Source organism: Coturnix japonica, chromosome 3 (assembly GCF_001577835.2).
Source record: "Coturnix japonica isolate 7356 chromosome 3, Coturnix japonica 2.1, whole genome shotgun sequence".
Taxonomy (NCBI): Eukaryota; Metazoa; Chordata; class Aves; order Galliformes; family Phasianidae; genus Coturnix; species Coturnix japonica.
In genome coordinates this window covers 55,371,113-55,391,736 of record NC_029518.1, presented here as the reverse complement: position 1 = coordinate 55,391,736, position 20,624 = coordinate 55,371,113, and the positions used below count along the sequence as shown (strand labels likewise).

General features: G+C 34.6%; 1 protein-coding gene across 9 annotated transcripts in view; it reads right to left on the bottom strand.

Moving 5' to 3' along the window:
- The window catches only part of TRDN (triadin), a 139,185-nt gene continuing 118,561 nt past the window's right edge, over positions 1 to 20,624 (bottom strand). For all 9 annotated transcript variants that reach the window (XM_032443724.1, XM_032443723.1, XM_032443726.1 and 6 more), the window contains 3 exons: positions 13,344 to 13,379; positions 10,788 to 10,847; positions 1 to 77 (listed from right to left, as the gene is read on the bottom strand). In XM_032443724.1, the coding sequence (XP_032299615.1) occupies positions 16 to 77; positions 10,788 to 10,847; positions 13,344 to 13,379 (158 nt within the window). In that variant the 3' untranslated portion in view covers positions 1 to 15. The remainder of the gene's footprint in view (positions 78 to 10,787; positions 10,848 to 13,343; positions 13,380 to 20,624) is intronic.

Sequence of the window (20,624 nt, the reverse complement as noted above, 5' to 3'; positions counted from 1 at the left end):
AAGACTGTTGGAAAGTCAGATTAAAAAAAAATGAGAATATTCACCAGTATCCACATTTTTTTCTTTCTTGTGTTGTTCTGAAAAAGAAAAATAATACAAGTATAGTTTCATTTTCTTGTTTTACTTGGTTGTTCTGGATAGTAATTTTCATGTTATCAGTGACTTCTGGATGTAAATATTGCTTTGGTCTCTTGGGTTAGATGAGCCTTTCTCTACCTTTTGGCACATCAAAATGAAATTTTTATAGTTATCATCATTTACTTCTTTATCCCTGGTGGTTTTCACACTATGCAAACAGGGTCAGTTTAACTGCTAATATTGGACAGCAAAGGACTTAACTCATACTGTAAGGTACTAAAGAGAATCCTATCAGCAGTGAGAATTAAAATATATGCAGTTTTACCTCATGGTGGCCTATGAACCTGCCATATGTGCCTCTATGGGCAAGTATGATGTGCTACTTGCTTCTTGTCACAGAGTATGGAGAACATGATTCTGTGATCTCATCCAGCCATTGCAGCTTTACAGCTATAGACCAGACTTTATCACCAAAATAAGGTCTAGGATGTGCAGCTAAAAACTTCATCCACCTAAAACCTGCACCCTGAGGCAAACTATGTCTGGGATTTACAAATTTCTACTAGCAATTTCTGTAAGGGCTCTTATGATCAGGATTTGCATCCAAACTCCTTCTAAAGGAGTACACAGCCAAGCATAAGGAAGAGGGAGGAGGTACTGAACTTGCCTCTCAGGAACTCAGCATCATCTACCATTGAAGACTAATGTCTACAATAACAAAACAAAACAAAACAAAACAAAAAACCAACCCCAAAAATAAACAACCAAAACCCACCAAAATACAGCTTTCAAAATTGGCATGTGGTGCCTATGGATTATTTAAATAAAGTTTAAGTAAAAGTTTTTGTGTGTCCAGCATTTGATCTACACAGGACATTCTACATTCAAAATATTTGAGCTGACTAATTGAAAAAGATAATGGCATTAAATTGCACTAAATACAAACATCCATCCATTCATGCTACATTTTCTCCATGTTTATTATGTGAGTTATTTGTATTAATGCTGTTGTATAATAATGGTGCCTTAAACACTTCAGAATCAAGGCATAAAGTTCCATATTCAAAGTGACTGTGATGTACCTCTATAAAATAAAGCTGTCCTTAAATACGACTTATCCTTGAACTGAACAAGCAAAAAATAATTTCATTAGAAAATAATATATTTTGACCAATAACATACTAATGTGAATAGGATTTACATTCAATATTAATTCAAGTTCAATATCAATACGATATTGATATTTGATATTAATACTAGAAGTTCAGTGGGCATCAAAAAGAAATAAATATCATGCAGAACTATGAAAATAATTGATATCTGTAAAGGCAGGCTAATACCAATTATGAAAAAACACAACTGTTGTTAAATGCAATGTGTCATTACTGCATACTCCTACTCACAGTATATTTGTATCATGTAAAGTATGTTCAATCTACAAAGAAATATTCAGTTCTTTTCAGTTTTTAAATCTATCTATCTGGAAAGCCAGCATATATACATTTTAAAGCAAAACATAGCCTGTAGATAGAGGCTTGTTTTGAGATGTAACAAAAAACAAAACAACACAAACAAACAGCAACAAAAAATAAACACAAAAGATTTTAATTTTATGTCCTTTCACAAAAAATAGTGACATAATGTCATGACAACGCCATAAGCAATTTTGTTCAGTCAAAATCTGCACTTCAAAGCACAAGGACTAGTTGCCTGAAATCAGGGACTCAGCTTCTACATCATTACATAAAGTACTTTTTAGTATATTTATTATATAATGTACCTTATACTGAATTATCTTTGGTGCTTTACAGACACACTGTATATATGACATGAGAGACAATGGAAAAAGTTCATGCTTTGTGTTGCTGCGGCCAAGCAACAAGCTGGGAATATGATTTTCTCAGCAATATGAATACATGGTACAGGGAGAATGGAAAGGCAGCTAATTATCTGGATGAACCTTATATTTTTCTCATGACGTCCTAGCTTGGGTGGCAATCCCAGTAAAAGCCAAAGAGGACAAGAAGCAAAAAGTGACAGTTTGGAACTAATTGCTTTGGCTGACTCAGTGAGTATAATCTTAACAGCTGAGGCTTTTGTTTTGCATAGCCAGAGCACTCTTTGGAGTATTTAGTTTCATACAGGTATTTTAGGGCTCATTCTGTGAAAGAAAAGTTCTGGTTGGCTTCATGGGGTTTTCTGTTTTTCTTTAGCTTAGGATTGCTTCCTGAAAACTAAAAGCAATGTACATCTATTTTAGTGATTGACTTTAATAATTGACTAGCAATTGACTTGAATTGACTTTAGTAATTATTTTTCCCTCTGGCTGTCAGGCCTTAGAAGATCAGAAAACAGAATGACATTAGCAAACCTTGGCATTTTATTTATTATTTTTTTTTTTGCAAAGTATAACATTTTTCATTTTTTTAGCTTTGTTTCCTGTTTTTCAAACTGTAAACATTAAGGAAGTTACAAAGAGCTTTTTTATAAAAGTGTTACTTCCAAAAGCCCTTGCAAAGAAGCACATTATCACAAAGTACATTAGAAAAGAAGTCAATAACTAACAAAACTGCATGTTTAGCATCACTTCTGTTGAATAGAAGATGATATGATATTTCAAGTGGTTCTTCCTTTGGTATTACACTGGAATTACATGAAATGTTTAATCGCATGAGCCATAAACTTCATGTCTAAATCTTTTCTTTTAGGCCTCATATTATTACTGGGTTTCAATTTTATCTATTTATTTTGCTAACAGGTAGGTAGTATGACACAACTAATGATATTGTCGACTCTAAGCATATATAAACATATGTGGAGTAGAGACTTGATTTGGTTTGGTATTTTATCATCTAAGTAAACAAGATTTCGATAAATGGCTTTTCTCTTTCATGAAAAAAATGGCAAAGTTATGGATAAACTTCTCTTAAAACCATAGAAGGTCTATTTTGCTTCTAGACACCACATAAGCAAGTGGGACACAGCAGAGAAACTGAACTTGCATCCTCAGTTTTCCCTAAACCAGACCCTTTCCTAAAGTGCCAACAGTGCTGAAAAGCATACAGGCTGGCACATTTGCTGTGGCATACTTTAATCTTCAGTAACAGGATGGACAGTCAGAAACAGTGGCACTCTACCATCTCCCAGGAGATCAGAATTGACATTCTATTCTGATTTGTAAATCTATATATGCAAGTGTGGATGTTATGCTCTAATCTGGATAAGTAGAAGAAGTTTTCTTTAAAAAAAATCCTATTGCAGACTTGCACTGATTAGGAAGAAGTTTAAATAAATAGCATTTCAGGTGCTTTTCTTATTCTCTGGTACATGTAACATCAAACAACCAATGTAATTCTGATTGTGTTCTGTAGCTGAAAAAAATATATATTCTGTGCAGTGTGTAGAATACTTAAATTCTAAGAGCACAAAGTTAGGTTGATACAGTTATGTAATCTTTGCTTTATAGGCTATGTGCCTGTCATTTCCCCTCTCAGTCCTTTACAGCTTGTTGGGTAGTTAAAACCAAATGAGTTAGAGCAATAAAGCTCTTCAAGATATCCTTTCAACTAAACTATTATACGCATAAACCACCAAAAGATGTAGAAAAGGTTCCTTTAGACTCTCACTGAAAGGAAAGATTGAAATATGAGCTGGATCATGTTTTTAGATCTGAGATAATCCACACAGGAATGTTTCACCCTACACCAATCAAAGTTTTTCAGCTCCCCAGAATTACTTGTTCTGCTACATCTGACTACTGCTTCACTGACTGGATCACTGTAAGGAAATTCACAGTAAAAATCACCGCCACCATACAGTTCAAATGATAAAGATAATGAACTGAACAAATATATTTCATTGTGGAATAAGAACACACCAGGGAAATACCTCTGGTGAAATCATGTCACACACACTTGCTCGTCTATAAATTAGCATTTTCCAGGGGATAAAAAACAGCTTTTCTGATTAGGAAGATCATTTTCTGCAGATTTCGGTATCAGTACCTATGTATTTTAAAGCTGGGGCATGTGGGGAAATATTTGGGGAAAATATTTGGAAAGAGGAAATAAAAAAGAGGTCTAGATAAAATGTAAATGAATTTCTATTGAATACGTAGATTTGCTTAATGAACAGAAAGTGATAACTGAAGAAGAACAACTTCACTACTGAGAAATGTCTCAGTATTTCTCAGAAGCCCTCAGGAGATTTAAAGGCATTTCTTGTAGAACCATATTATATCTGTTCCAAATCAGTACAGTTATACTGAAGCCTAAGGTTGAAGCCGTCTTTGGGAAGAGCGGTAGTTACTTTTCCTCTCCTGAGTCTGAAATGTACCACTGTTTTCTGCAAATGTTGAGATAATCAAAAGGAATGGTCGTCATAAGGAGTAAATGGAAATAAAGCAGATTTCTGGTTTTTGTCCTGCTATCCTGATAAATCCCTTCTCAGTTGGAGAAAAACATCTCACAAGGACTGAAATCATACATAAATAAACTGCTCAAGTCAGTACGCCTAAAGTGCATGTTTAGGTAAATAAAGAGTACATTCGGTCACTCCTAGGAAACAACACTGAAAGCTTTTGTTGCATGACAATGGCAAGATGCAGGCCTTGTATACAATTTCCCACCAGAAGTAGCACAGTCAGTACATAGTCTGGATGTATACATAAACCACAGTGCCTAATTTCCCCTTGGAATAGAAATATTTCTGATTCAGAATCCTTAATAAGAAAATTAGGCTAATCCTATAGTTCTTACTACAGAACCGCCTATTTTGAAAACGGATGTGTCACATTGACTCTCTGAGATACTAGCATGACAAAAAGAAGCCCTGTGAGCAGTTCAGTTTTCAGAGCTCATCAGTAGTACTACTTGTTTTAGGAAGAAATTGAACAAATTGTTGTCGCTCTAGTCTCAGGAGTTCTGGCATGGGTATTCAACTTGATGCTCAGCTGGCAAAAAGGTAATTTAAAAACACGATGTGATTCTTTAATCATAGACCAAAAGCTAGCATCTGCCACTAGATCTTTACCTACAATAAACCTTAAACTGTATTTCCTTTTAAATAGGGATCTGAGGTGTCCTTCCATCCTTTTGAGGACTAAGCTGACTAAGCTGTTCAGGCATAAGTATTTCCAATCAATCCCCAGTAATTACAGGGACACTGTATTATATTAAGAAAAATCTTGCACTGAACTGCATCTATTTGAACCACAAGCACTTCCAGGGTATTATCTCTATATTACTCAAGGTGAACTTCTCAAAGGAGGACAAATTACCACACCCGTGGATCAGTCGCAATAGGTGTGTACATGCTCTTAGACTACAGCAGGATGAAGCAATTCAATTTTGCCTAACCTCCTCCCACTTCAAGGTAAAAAGTCAAAAGACTCAGGATACTATGGCAAGTGGCCATAATTTGGATAAGTCTTTGCTCATGCTTCAACTTGTTCATAATGCATCTCCTTTTGACAAGGCAATGATATTTTCAATACTTATAACCCACTGAAAATTAAAGAACATTTCAGAAAAGAAATACAATTACAATAAATTGTAGTTCAAGATTTTACCTGTTTCTAGGTAAACATGATATGCAGTTTAGATAAGTAAATTGATTAAAAAAATCAAAACAACAAAAAAATCCAACTAGATCCTAAAATGTAATGCACCAAGTTCCTAAAGGAATAAATGTAAGTGAAAGCTACCAAACTCAGAACAGAAGCTGTAAGAGTAGCGCCTGTTTCAGACCTCAGTACTGATGCTGACTGTCCTAAGAAAAGGGTAGAAGGAGGCAGTGACTGAAAGATTTTGTGTATTTGTTCTCAAAGTATGAGTCAAAAGATGTGCAAGTGGTTAAATATATTGAAAGGCTTGTATGACTACCTTAACTAGGACATGAATCTTTTTTAAGGTGTGTCTAAAGAGACAGAATCATGCAGGAGGACATCAACAGAAGGCGTGAGAAGTGTGCAGCTCTGACAGACAGTAAAACACTGGGGGTATGTCTGAAATAAAATCAGCAACTAATAGTTCTGAAACATATAAATCTCCAAGCAGCTGTCATATGAGAGAAAACTCATCATGTTATTCATAGCACTGCAGAATGAGTTAGGACTGAACATTGGTAATAGCATTTTTTGTACTTCTGATACTACACAGCATCACGTTGATACAGAGACATTCATATGTATATGAATACAGAATGCATATATTCTGTAGTTGATGTAGACCTCTATGACATAAAAAATTCATACCTAAAAAATGTCACAGTGAAGTATATTATTTATCCTTACTAACAAAGCACTGCGAAATTCAAAGACACAAACTCCGTAAGTAATATAATCACATATTTAAAATCATAAGTGTTATAAAACTCAAGTCAATCTTACCTCTTTTGACTACACCCCACCTCAAAATATAGTTTTATTTTCCTTTTGGCCTCAACAGGCAAGGAGAGGCACATTTATTCCCTTTCTAAAAAAATGAAGGTATACCAATTACCAAGGATGATAAGGTAATTGTACACACAGTGTATGTGATAGTCTGGATTCAACACAGCTTGAACACGTGACTCAAGAGAGACTGAAAGATATGCTAAGTGATTTGAATCTGGCCCCAGTTCAGGATGAAAGAGAAATTAATCATAAAACAAATTCAGGGCTATGAAATCTTGCCAGCCACAGAACAAACCCCCTTAAAATGCCATTTTCCATAAAAATCTTTTCCATTTAATCGTTTTAATTCTCATTTGTATTTAAATAGTATTTAATTTTGATACTTCCATCACTGTTACTTCAGTGTACCAAGTCACTTCTTTTTTTTGTAGTTTACTTGCTCCCCCTGCCTTACTCTTGCAGTAATGCTACTTTAGTATTACAGCAGTATATTTCTGCACTGTGGTATTTAATAATATCTTGGAATAATCAAAGAAACAAAGATACATTTTTAAGTATACCTTTATTCATGGTTAACTATAGTGTGACCAGACTTTTAGAAAATTATTTTAACACTATTCTAGGTAACTCACTCAAGTTTTTAAAAATGGAGGGACAAAACTGGATTTCAGTTTAGAACGCCTAGTGTAAGATAAACTATTTCGTGCTCCATTTAAATTAATGCAAAGAATCCAAAATGGTAGAGTAAAATCTTCTAATATTGGAAAATTCTTCCCTCATTGTGAAATAAGTCAATAATTCATTTTTCCATTACCATTAAGAGTTGGATAATAACCATAAAATTACATGATCCAATGTACAATATAAGACCTTTTGGTCTTAAATATATATAAGCCTATATTATATAGCTTCTTAGACTTGAGAGGGGATGAAAATCTCAGTAGGCTGGAAGAATCTGTGGAATTTATCGACATCCACCTAATAGATTTCTATGAATATTAAGAAAAGATTGAGTGGCAGACTACTATAGCAGCAAGGTATTAACTGCTGAGGATATGATGTATTCCTTGCAGACAAGGAGCAGTCAGCTGCTAGACTTCACTAACAGACCAGAGGAAAACTCTCTGGGACAAACAGGTGAAGATCAAGTCCTAGCTTCTTCTGTTTAGTGGGAAATGGAGATCACATAATTTCTGTGTGCTGTGCAAAGATAACCAAACCTGTGACTCTACATTTAAGACTAGAAATAAACCAAACAATTCAGAGAAGAGATATTTAGCTACTCCAAAAGTTAAGGTGAGAGCGAGGAATAATTGCGCTAATCTGGACCAAAAGAAAACTTCTGCTGTTCAAAAGGAATCCTATATAATATTATTGTGTTGGTTGTTGTTGGGTTTTTTTGTTTGTTTGTTTTTCTTTTCCTTTCTTCTTACCAATAGTGAAGAAGTCAGAGGTATAATAAAACAATAATAATTCTATTACAACTGACTGAGTGAGTTTAAGAAACCCGATGAAGCTGACATCTGAACCCTGTCTGTCAGGGTTCTTGTTTAGCCAACAAGAATTTAATTCTTTCTGAATACCAACTAAATTTCACTCATTTTCTAGGGCAAATGTTTCTCAAATGATGAACCAAAGGGGAGTAATAATAAGATTTTTTGAATGTGTGTGAAGAGGAAGACAGGAGAAATTAGGTATTAAAAGCCAAAAATTAGGCAGTTGCACGACAGTACAGAATTTGTTAAATACACTGTAAGACCAATTTAAAAATTGAAAGATCATTTCAGGGAAATTCTTAGCTGTGATCAGGACTTAATTTTTTATATCTCTGGAAAGAGCTGGGTTTGATTTTAAACATGGTAAATCATGAAGGAGAAGCACAGTCAATGATGCCAATAGAATGTGCAGTAATGTTTTGTGTAACACTGGGTAATTTTATGATGGATGCAGACTCTTGACTCTAGTTAAGGGAGTACATGGGGCTTGGTGGTTTTAAGGTTCCTTGCTGCCCACCAGAAAACTCAGAAACCTCTCTGTTCTTACCAAAGATCCCCATGTGTTCTGAGCCTATTTCACACACTTCCATCCCTGCTTGTCACTGCCATGTACTTGCTCTCTTCATGGTGTCAAGCAGATCCAGCAGACACAGAATGTTGCAGTGCACCTATGAACCACTGCTGACACCCAGACTACTAGTCTGGCCATGTGTTAGTGATAACTGGGTTCTGATAAGTGCACTGTGATGTGGGAGCTTTTCCCAGTTTCATTTAGACAATCAAAATTCCCCTCTGGTGCAATATGGCAGGTGCTAAACACCTACACACCTGGCCTGCAGAGATGGGTCTCATGCCTACGGGATGATGTAGGAAATCATTTGAAAGAAATCTGAGCCCTTCTTCCAAGAAGAACTCTAGACATATATTTAGTGAGGTGGGATCAGTATGAGACGTGGAACATGGTGAAAGAAAAGGAAAGAGCATCAGGGTTTGTATTTTGACGTCACAAGACAACATAGGTAGGGAAGAGTAATGTAATGAAAAATCCTCAACTCTTCTTTCTTCCTGTAGAATAACAGCACTTTCCCAGGGAAGTAGTGGAGTTACCATCTCAGAAAGTGCTCCAGAAATGTGTAGGTGTGGCACGGTAGGGATGACGACTAGTGGTTTTGGAGGACTTTTCCAACCTTAATGATTCCACAAAAATATCACACTTTCCTTTGAAGTCAAATTCTCTTTCCAGCTCAGCTAGAGAGGAAATTTGAAGTACATCTGAAAACACTGACTTTGAATATCAGTTAACAGATGATCATTGAAGTTGATTTCCCATAGCACACACAAGTTTCTAGACTAAAAAGTTCTCATAGACTTCAAAATTCCACAGTAATTTTCTCTGCTTTCTCCACTCAAAAATATGGAGCTAAAAATAGCACACAATTTATTAAGCAAGGATTTCTTTACCAGTGATATTAAGATCAAGAACATATGTGTTATAGAAGCACTGAAGATGACCAGCTGTACTCTCAATCTGTGCTCTCAGTCTGTTAATAGGAATAAACCTTCAGCTTTAGGCATTCTGGGGCACAGGTTGCAAAGTAATAAGATATGTGGAAGAAAATGAAATATGAAATTGGATAATGTATTTAATTTACTGTACTAATAGTCAGCAGTCTAGTTAAAATGTTGCCAAACAAGCATATTTAATATTTGCTATGATTTATCCTGGGGATAAATTAATTTTCAGACAACAGTTATATCTGGGGAGGGAAAGAATAAAGTAAAAGTAAGAAAACTACTGCTTCTTACCATTTTTAAGATACTTAGAATTATATCAGAAGAGACAAACCCATTTAATTTTTCCATAATAAGCCATGCCAGTATTTCCTCTTTTTCTTACCATAAGCAGATTGCTGCAATCACCATTCTTGCCAAGAGACAGACTCATTGGAATATTTTTCAAAAATGAACATAAATATTGGATGCATGCAGGTGGAATAAATTAATTATAAGCATATGGTTTTAATGTAATGATTTCTGCGGCATAGTGTTTTGACACCTAAGCATCCAGCTATATAATATACTGTGGCAATAAAGCTGTTTTGAGAAATTATCATGGACATAAATGTTTGTGGAGTCAGACTTAGTAAACTGATCCAGACAGAATACCCTGTGCCACACATACATTTTCAAGTCATTTTTTAACTATCCTGTAGCAATGATGTGGTTTACACTATTTATCTAGTTGTGCTAGCAGAACAGAACATACACAGAAGGCAGGGACTGGGAGCAACTGTGAGGAAAAAGCATTGCTTAGGTCAGCTCCACACAATTAACTACTGTATGATATATCCTAATCCAGTCTGTATCAGCTGCATTTCAAGTCTGCAAGTCATTTTGTGATAGAGACAATCTAAAACACTACTGGCTGGCACTGACCCTTGTCCAGTTCCCAGTCTCTACCAATGCAAGTTATCGCTCCTTCATTTGATAAATGTGTGAAGTAGATTAATGGGAAAAAAAAAAAAAAAAAAGGAAAAAGAGCACAGATCAACATAGATCCATAAAGCAGCTTACAGTGAGAACTGCTAGAGGCAAGAAGAAGCAGGGAGAGTGGACAGGCCAGGGAGACAGCACTTTTCCAGGACTATCACAATAATTTAGATCAAACTGACAAACCAAACCAAAACCAACCGACAAAAGCAAAGAATAAATCCAATTAAACCAAACAGTGCCTTTTGTATAATCCAGCAGATGGTGCTATGATGCAATAAACTGGTCCAAAAATAAGTACAAGAAATAGGAGAATTGTGCTCCTTTACCTGGTGCTGGTGCTGCTGCTTTTTTGGTGGCTAGAGAAGCTGCAGGGGCTTTTGCTGGCTCTGAAAAACAAACCAACCAACCAAAAAACCAAAATATTAAGGCAATTTCTACAGAGTGTTATATCATAAAAAAAAACAGAAAAATAAGGAAAGGCTTCCAGTGAGGTACATACAGACTGTAGTAATTTCTTCACTGAAGAGTCAGGCAAAGAGATGACCCAAAGAGAAGGGAACAGAGCTTCTTTCAAGTAACTCAAAGGCATCAACAGAATAGCCAGGAGTATTAAACTCTTGTCATAAGACACTGAATCCCTTCATTTATCTGGTTCTACTGAATCATTCCATATCCACTGGCTAAGCACAGAGAGGCAGCTACCTAAGTACCTGCAGTTGTCAGAGTAGCAGATACAGAGTGGCGCCTCCTAGGTTCCCACAGCTACTCAAAGTGCTATTCATTCCCCTAAACTGAATCTCTTCGGGATGGAAAAACAACAGCAACAATGACCAACATGAGGGAACAATTCCCTCATGTGGTTTGGTATCGCATTTGAAAGAGTAACTGCCTTCTTCTCATAATAGGGAAGCAGGATTACTTAGCTGGTGCTTTTTTTCTTTTTTTTTTTTTTTTTTTTTTTTTTTTTTTTTTGTTCTCATGAAACATTTGCATTATCTTCTCTTTGTTGAGGTAGAACATTTTCTTGTGGAATTAAGGCCCAAGCAGGGAGCATAGCACATACATTTCCAAAGCAGACATGAAGAATCTTAACCCTGTGTAGAAGAACCTGACATGCCTTCTAGATTTTTTCAGTCTTTAGTGGTGTTTAGTTAATTCTTTTTATCCTCAGGAACTGATAAAACAGACTGTACAGAAACCAGGATAAAATAACAATTTTCTATAAGTTAACTCTAGAAATTTATATCAACTAGAAGATCTTCTAACTTAAAATTTCTATATCGTGAGAGGAAATAATTAATCATTTCAATCACAATCTGAATTACAGTATGTCCAAAAAATGTTAAGTTAATCCTTCACCTCTGTCAAGAGTTATTACCAAGAAAAAGAATGTGGTTAAATCAGGAATGTAATTTTGAGTTATTCCCCTGCAGTCTTTTGAGAACTTCATAGAAGATGCATCAGATTGCCTTGTTTAACAAAATGAAAAGAAAATATGGTCTTGCATGTGTGAGATTGTTTTGTTTCCACCCATTTAAAAGTCTGCAGCAGATAATTGCATCCTCACTTATTCATTACCACAGTGTTGCAACTGCTTGGGGTGCTCACTCCTCCTTCAGAGAAATATGTAGAAAACCTTCAAGAATTCTCCTAAGGATTACTTTCCTGAGTACCTGTTCCTGCAGAAGAAACAGGAGATACAGCACACATGTTGCACAATTGCCTAGGTGGATGTCATACAGGACTCCTGCATCTATTCCTTCTGAGCTCTCAGCTAGAACATACTGACCAGCAAGACTTGATTTTGGTTTTCATAACATCTGTGAAACAAATTAAGCTATATTTTTTGTGTTCTGTAACATTAATTTTATTTTTATTTTTTTAATTTACTTTTGAAATACTTTGTTTTGGAGTATTCTTTTTCTCAGCACTGAGTTTTATATATTTCTTATTTAAATTTTCAGTAGTGTTGAAACAAATCTACCAAAACTTTGCAACTCTTTATTATTTGGAAGCATATGCTCTTTAGTTCATAGTTTATTTTTGTGCTAGGACTTTGCCTATTTATATGAAAAAAAATTCAGCTGAAAATGCGAATGCTAGGGGGTTCTTTTGCCAAACAAACTGGAAACATTGTGTAAAGTATTATACATAGCATCTTGAGTTAGTATATTCTTTAATCATGAACATGTATGATCTTCCAAAGTCCCATAATTGCAGAGCAGAGATATGAGCAGATTAAATCTTGTCTGTGTATCAGTGTAACTATGTCATACTATTATAACTGTATTGAGGCGTTGATGCTTACAGTTTTGGAGAAGAAAAAGATCTAATGGTACCCTTGTTAACAGTGCCATGTTCCCAGGACAGTTCTGCTCTTTCTGCAGAAGAGCCCAGCCCCTACCTCTCTTCTGCTATAGAATTTCCCTTTCTGTATTTCTGGTAACTAGATAGGCATGCAGGACTGTAGTTTTGCATTTATGAAGATAAACATGATGATCCTTTGGCACACCAGACTCTCAGTATTCTCAGCCCATTTACCAAATTTGCTGCCACTGAGAGCATGTTCAGTTGAGAACTCATTTGACTTTTCCTTCCCTGTGAAATCTTTGTTTTCAAAGACAGTGATAGAAGGTAGAGGAAGGCAGGACTGTCAGTCACAAAGAGAAATGTGGAAATAGAAGGAGCACATGAATGAATTTAGATAGCAGAAGGCAACTGAAAACTAAACATGCAATTTTTCACTTATAAATGACGTAGCCACTATATTAATTGTGATTTCTACAATTCAATATCTATTATTGTGGATTTTTGAAATATGCTGTTTGATGCTGTATGGCATGTAAAAGAGATCATAACCTAATGCACAGGTAACATCTTACTTCTGAGTTCTTTGGCCACAGCAGCTTCTTTTTTATCTGTCAGAAGAAAACAAACAAACATATGCATTAGAACATACGCAGGTAAAAGTATACAGGTGAACAGAAAATTTCAGTGCATGCTTCAGTGCTGCAAAATGCATTTGAATGATACAGTGAATCTTTTATTTTCTGTTTCATGATGATGTTGTACTAATTTAAATTTAAGTGTAAATGTAACAATCCTGTGTGAAGGTGTATATTTTTTTCAGTTTCAGTATAGTAAGGTTCAATATATGGTTGAATTACTATGGCTTACATGTACAAATTGAGCCATGGTTGCACACCGCACACATATTCTCAGGTTTTAGAAATGCAAGGGAAGAATAGTGCTGAGCAATTAAAAACATTAGTCTTCCTACCACTGTTGACACCATGACACCTCGTTTGGAATGCTCTGCTGAGTACCTAGCCAAAACTAGTTGCCAAGTACTTCCCAAATGTCATAACAAACCAAAAATTTAAATCTAAAGAGAAATGAGAGAAAAAATATGAGGTGTCTCTCCAGTCCGGTCTGGAAGATCCCTGCTAAGATAGGCAGAAGAGATGAATGTAATAGAAGTAGAGAGTACTTCTCCGGATGCTCATGAAGAAAATAATGTCCTCTCTAATAACTAACAGGGTGCCTAGAATATAAGCATGATAATGCTTCTGACCACAACATATGAGTGATAAATCAGTTTTGCTTTTAAATACTAAAACAAGAAATACTTCAGGGCAGAAGCTGCCAAAACAAGTAGCTTTCAAAATCATGATTTGTATTATTGATCACAATATAAATTTATTTCAATTTCACAGCTCTCTAAATTGCTATGAAATAGCTGATGTGAGATAAAATAATGCAAGTGACTGCCAAGTATTTTAATAAAAACTTCAAAAATTCAAGGGAAAACACATTCCATTTTGGGCAATACGCTGCTATGAACTGAAATGTTTCTAGGTTAATCCTCAGCTTCCACTAACTCTCTATGAAAGAATGTTTTGCAGGCATTACTTCAAAGTATGATAATTACCGCATTTAGATGAAATTAATCATGAAGCAGCTTTCAGACACGTTATCTGGCTAAGGAGCCAATTGAAGCCTTAAAAAAGTGCCTATAGGTTGCCAGATATGGAAATCTTAAAAGGTGTATATTGCAGTGATATGAATCATTTATCACAATAATCTTCTGTAGCTGGAGGATATAAAAAAAAAATAAAATAAATTGGCAGCACCATTTACAATAACAGACAGGATCTAAATAAAGCCCTCAGGCTCATTCTTTCCTTTTTTTCCATACAAGCCATTATTTATTAGGACAACATACTTTAATATATTCTCAAGACAATTTATGTTAAAAGAATTAATGTGTTTTTTCCATTTTTTGAAATACAAAATACATAGTAAATTTTGTGTAAAAATCTGGCCAGCTGTTCTATGAAGATCTTGATTTTTATATACATATACTTTTATATATATATTATATATACATATATATATCATTTTTCTGCTCTCAAAAAAAAATATATATGAGTGCAGAAAAATTATCAATAGCTGATTCCAATAACATTTGATAATAAAAAATACAAATGCTTTTATTCTTCTCTTCAAGCCAGGACGCCTAAACTTAGATTCTTAGTACCAAACTAACGCATGTAAGATTAAATGACTTACAGAAAATTGTCTAGAGAAGATTTAGTAGGACCTATAGGGATTGTCTGATGGCATGTAACATTTACATCTAGAGACATCACACTAGAATTAAATAAATGACCTAGATAAAAAGAACTGAACAATTGGTCAGTCTCATAGGAGGCATAACTTATCCTGACTTCTGAAGTCCCTAAATGTAGCTGTTTGCTGTAAGTCACATGTTGTAGATAACCAAGCAATTAAAAAGTAATAAATAGTTGAACAATTCATTATGTTAGGGTAATTAAAAATGGTGAGATTTTGCATTATTTGTTTTGGCTTTGCACACATCTTTGCTTCAACTTTTAAATTAAGAGGCAGTATGTGTGGTTGGGGAAGGAAGTTTATAATATGACAGTTTCTCATAGTAATTATTTTTTTTCTTAAAAGCAACTATGAAAGCAACAAAATCTCTCTGATATTTCTACTACCTGATTAGTGGTTCTGTTTTTCAGGTGAATTATGAAGAGGAATTTCTGGAAAAAGTTATTTCAAATATCACTTCTAGGCATCATATCATTATCCTGAACACATCTTTGCCAGTCAGCCTGGAACACATAATCTCCAGAGATTTAGGTTATTTTCCCTTTAAAGCTTCACATCTGGAATCTTGCAACTGAGAAGGTATATATGTATGTCATGAAAATGATGCCTAAACTTCTTGGAAGCAAACTAGCATCATTAAGACATATGTAATTTACGAAGGAAAATATGGTTGTTCTAGTAACCTTGAATAAAAATGCAGTCAAAGACGATGCAAACATTGGTACTGATGTCTAAACTTCATGGTACACAAAAGTAAGAAATTCACTTCTACTGCAGTGTAAAGCAATAATTAACTTCTAATAGACTATGGGGACTCACTACAGGAGATGAGACTCCACAATCCAATGCTTCTTGCACAGTGGTGCCAAATCTCAAAATACTCTACTTTTCAGGGTCACTGTAGACCCATTCAATATCCATGTCTTCTTGAAAGGTCTGCATAGTTGATCCACTTACTCAGAGCTCCAAAAGTATTGGGTAACTCTGACAACTCTAGACAATGGCTTTTTTTGCAATAGGCTTTATGGAAGGGGAAAAGCCAGCCAGTGTTTGGAAAGTCTTACTCCTTAGAAAGGGGTATGTATTTCATTCTTTATTGAGGATTGTGACCTCTACCTTGCTTGGGTAATCCTAAAGCTGGTTTAAAGCAACTGCATCTGCTGTTGCTTATCTTTATATGGGCTAAACTCCATAGCTAACAAATTCATTTGTTAGCTGTGCAGAACTGTGAAGCACCCTTTTCTGTTTGTAGTTATTCTGTGGAATTATTTGAAGACAGTTATATCCTGGTCTTCATTCTCAAAATGAATATGGCTCTACAAGGTCTGCTTTTCTGACATGAATGAACAGTGTTTTATTTTACCTGCTCATGAAGAATGCTAAAGAATACTGAAAATCTTCTTATTTTTTATTTAAAAACACCAAATATTTAAACAAACATGATATAACTCTTTTCTTATCTGTACAGGATAAAGGGATCAATTTTCAATTCAAGCTAGGAATGAGCATATGGCAGCCAGCATAGATGTAGTGAAACAGTGAAACAGAAAAAGCAGTCTTTTTCCTCTTTTAGCACATAGCGATATCTTTTCCTCAGGCCTCAATCAGCATTCTTTTGAAGTAAACTATCAGTACTCAGTAGTTGCAAATGACATCTAAACTGCACATGAGGTGAGGGAAAAAAAACCATATCCCTTTAAGAACATAAGAACATATCCCTTTAAGCTCACATAGCGCCTTTTCTGCCCTCGAGTCCCTAGGATGTTCATAATAAGCCATTAGACAAGGATGCCTCAGTGCTCTACAACAGTGTATGGCTGCTTGAGTTTAAACAAATCCTGAAAATACAGTATTTCAAACATTGTTCTGATATGATTTGTAGGTTCTAAGGTTCAAAAAATCTTTTGGAGATTTTTAGGAGTAGAGTTGCTATATAATGTCTATTGTACGATTGGGAATAGCAGTAGAAATTTAACAGCTCCATTCAACCTCTCTATATAAACATCAGTTCTGGAAACTAAATGGCTCTCAACTTTTACTCTCTGGAAAGGTTTCTCTGTGCTTTTTCTTTCCTGAAAACTTTCACTGATATATTTAATGTATAAAAAACTCCTAAATTAAAGGTACTCCAGGTAAATTAATATTTTAAAGAAAATACATTGACAGCTTTGCTAATTTGCTGATTTGTTTAAAAATAGCTGCTAGAACCTTATCAAAGAATATGACAGTAATATCATATTTACAGACAGGAACTAATTTCAGCATCATTTAGAAGCCACAGTGTCTGAATTAAACAGCTGATAATGTCCTAATCAAACACCATGCAACTCAGCAGGTAAGATTCAGGATGCAAGAATTCTGAGGTTGATCTGAACAAAGCACCAAGACCCTGGGTAACTAATTGATACTTCTGAAAAACATGGTTCACTGAATCAACAACTGAATGAGGAACTCTCATCCTACACCTCACCTGTCAGTGATCAGCTATCTTGTCTACCTTTTAGCTGATGATCACATAATAAAATGGATTTAATCAAACAACCCTTATTGGCTAAAAGTCTACCCATACCTACAGAAGAATTTTATAATGAAAATGCCTCATACAATATGACCATGGCATCATTGGCTGACTCAAAGGTTTCTAGTAAGTCTTACAGAAACTTGCTTGTTTTATACCATTTGTTTCGACTTAGGTATTCAATTAGTTTTGTAATTAAAAATAGGAGAAGAAAAAGAATAGAAAAATGAGTGTATAAATCTCAAGAACTGGGGGATATTTGTCTTGAAAAAATGGTATTTTCCAAAGTGCTGGATATCCACAGTAAAAAGCTTCTGGTCTTACTGAACAAAACACAACTAAGAGCACACATTAGAATTTTGGTTCTTGTTTCACAGATGCAATACATTAGCAGAGTTTAAGACAGTGCACCTTCAAAATGTGACAGCTAGTACTCCCTTTGGATTAAGGGTCAGAAGAAGAAATAATGTTAGCAGGTGGCATTTCATCATTGAGAATTTCCATCATGTGAATGATATACATAATTAAAATCTCTGAGAGACCAGTCTCAGTACAGCCTGCTCTCAAGCTAGCAGATGTACCAGAATTCAAAAACAACTTATTATGTAGAAAGATTTGCAGTTAATGTGATTAAAGAGAAAGATGTCCTAGATGGCTGAGTATCATGAAGTTAAAAATGAACAAATAGAACAAAAAAGAAGCATTTTAAAGCCCTCAGATATATTGAGATGGACTATGGTCAAGAATTTCTTTTTCTTTCTTATTTACTGGAAGTTGTACAATGGTTTTTTCTTTGTTTTTTGGTTTTTTTTTTCCATACAAAATACTATTAATTTCAAGTACAAGTCCAACACTGAAAATTGTTTACTTCTGACCTTCCTCTTAATATTGTTAGCTCAGCTGATTTCTATTTTATGCATATTTGTTGATATTTTAACTCAAATTGTTTAGTGTTAACAAAGTCACTATGATCTTAACATATTACAGTTTTGGGGTGTATTAATTTTTATTTTAATTTTCATCACTTCTGAAAAAAACAGATCCCTGATATTGTAACAATTTTTCAGATTGCCTGAACTTTCTGTTTTACAGTGTGTGTTTTATGATAACATCTTTCAAAATGTCATATAACAGAGAATTAAAACAGTATTGTTTGTTCTTTTCAGTGGGATCAATAACTACAAATGATCTATCTTAATTGCTCTTACTAGGATTCTTTTGTCAACATTCTTTTCTTAAATCCTAAAATTTGATATTGGCGTAAAATAACTGTTCAGAAATATCAATACTTCACCCATGTGGAAGATTCTGTCTTTGTACTAGAACTTGGTTTTGTTCCCTGCTTTAATCACTGGGCAAGATATCAACATATGTTGTATGACAATTACTGAAAAAGATTATTCTTAACTTTTCAAAACATTTTTGGTAAGTGTGAGAAATTCTAGCATCTTTGTAGTCTCCTTGACTGCTTTGTAAATACAAAAAAAGAAGTATCTGAGTAATCATAGAATAGAATTATAGGATCATAGTAAGAGTAGTAGTAGACCTAATAGGTACCACTTCTGCAGAGTTAATGTTCAGAAAATGTTACATGGGGAGATTGGTAAGTCTCAGGCTGCAGGTTTTGTGTTTAAACTTCTCCAGACAGGACAGCAAGAGAGGGAGAAGTGCAGAATGCAAAAAACATTACTGTTTCCAGGCAGAACTGAGAGTAAATGGAGCTACTTTCAGGTAAATTCAAGGTCTCTGAAGTCGCATGGGACTAGACTATAAGAATGATAATGGGGGGGAGGAAAAAAAGCAGGATAAAAAAGGATTTGAAAATTTTAGGTTTACGAAAAAGCAGCTCATAAACATTCTTGGTGATAGCACTTTAAAATTCTGACAGATCATTAATATTTATTTCACAGGTTGTTGTGGAAGGGGTCATTTTAAATTTTTAAAATTTGTGTCTTCGGTATTTTAGAAAAATACTTATTTAACATAAAATAAATTGTTTTTAGGCACATTTTAAGGAATCATCAAGTATTTCATCTCCCTTTCTCTATACGAGAAACATATTTCCTTGAGAAAAGAATGTTAAGATATTATCCATTTATTTTAAATAATGCCAACAGTTAAAACCTGGAATGTATCAGATAACCTAGAAGATAATTGATAAATTATTTATAAACAGAATTTTGGTTTTTTATTATTACTGGCTTATTATCTAAACAAAGCTAAACAGTAATTTAAAAAATAAAAAAAGTTTATATAAGAATATAATTCAGAGTAATTGGGATACCTGTATCCTTGTACTATCATGTGTGACAAAGGAGTCTTAATAATAAATTCACCTCAAAGAAATTTCTCAAGATTGTTTGAAAAAAAATTATTTCAGTTACTCAAAAAAATGTAGAGAGACGCATAAGCAAACAAGTCATTCAGCTGCATACATAGTAAGAAACATTCTGCACTTTAGGAGCAGCCAACTTCCACTGTGCAAGTGACTCATGGTTCCACTAATTACTGATTTCTCCTTTCTACTTTATAATTGCTGGAATAGATTCTGTTTCCCCCACTGCAAAGCAGGTGCAGACATGTTCTATTGCCTTCTGAATTCATCAGGAATGATTTAAAAAAGCAAAACTATAGAGCACGATATGAAAGAAGTCATCCGTACACAGGAAGCTGTAAGTGCACTTAATTACACATGCTGCAGTCATTTAGAGAAAAAGTAATGATTTTTCTGTAGCATATGCAAGCAACAACATTAATTCCTAAAATTTCAAAATCAGGTCTTTTCCTGGAATAAACTGACATTTGAATTAGTGGAAATGTAACAGCTGAAAATTTTCTTCAAAATTTTTAGCTTTTCTAGAAAAAATGGGGCATATTCTCTCTCTGCACCTTTCTTAAGAAAGTTCTGCACCACTACTTTATTAACTATTCACAAGAGGGTATTTTTAGTCATAAATAGGCTGTGTTAAGTGTATATATGCCATGCATCGTTCTGATGCACCTTGTTAAC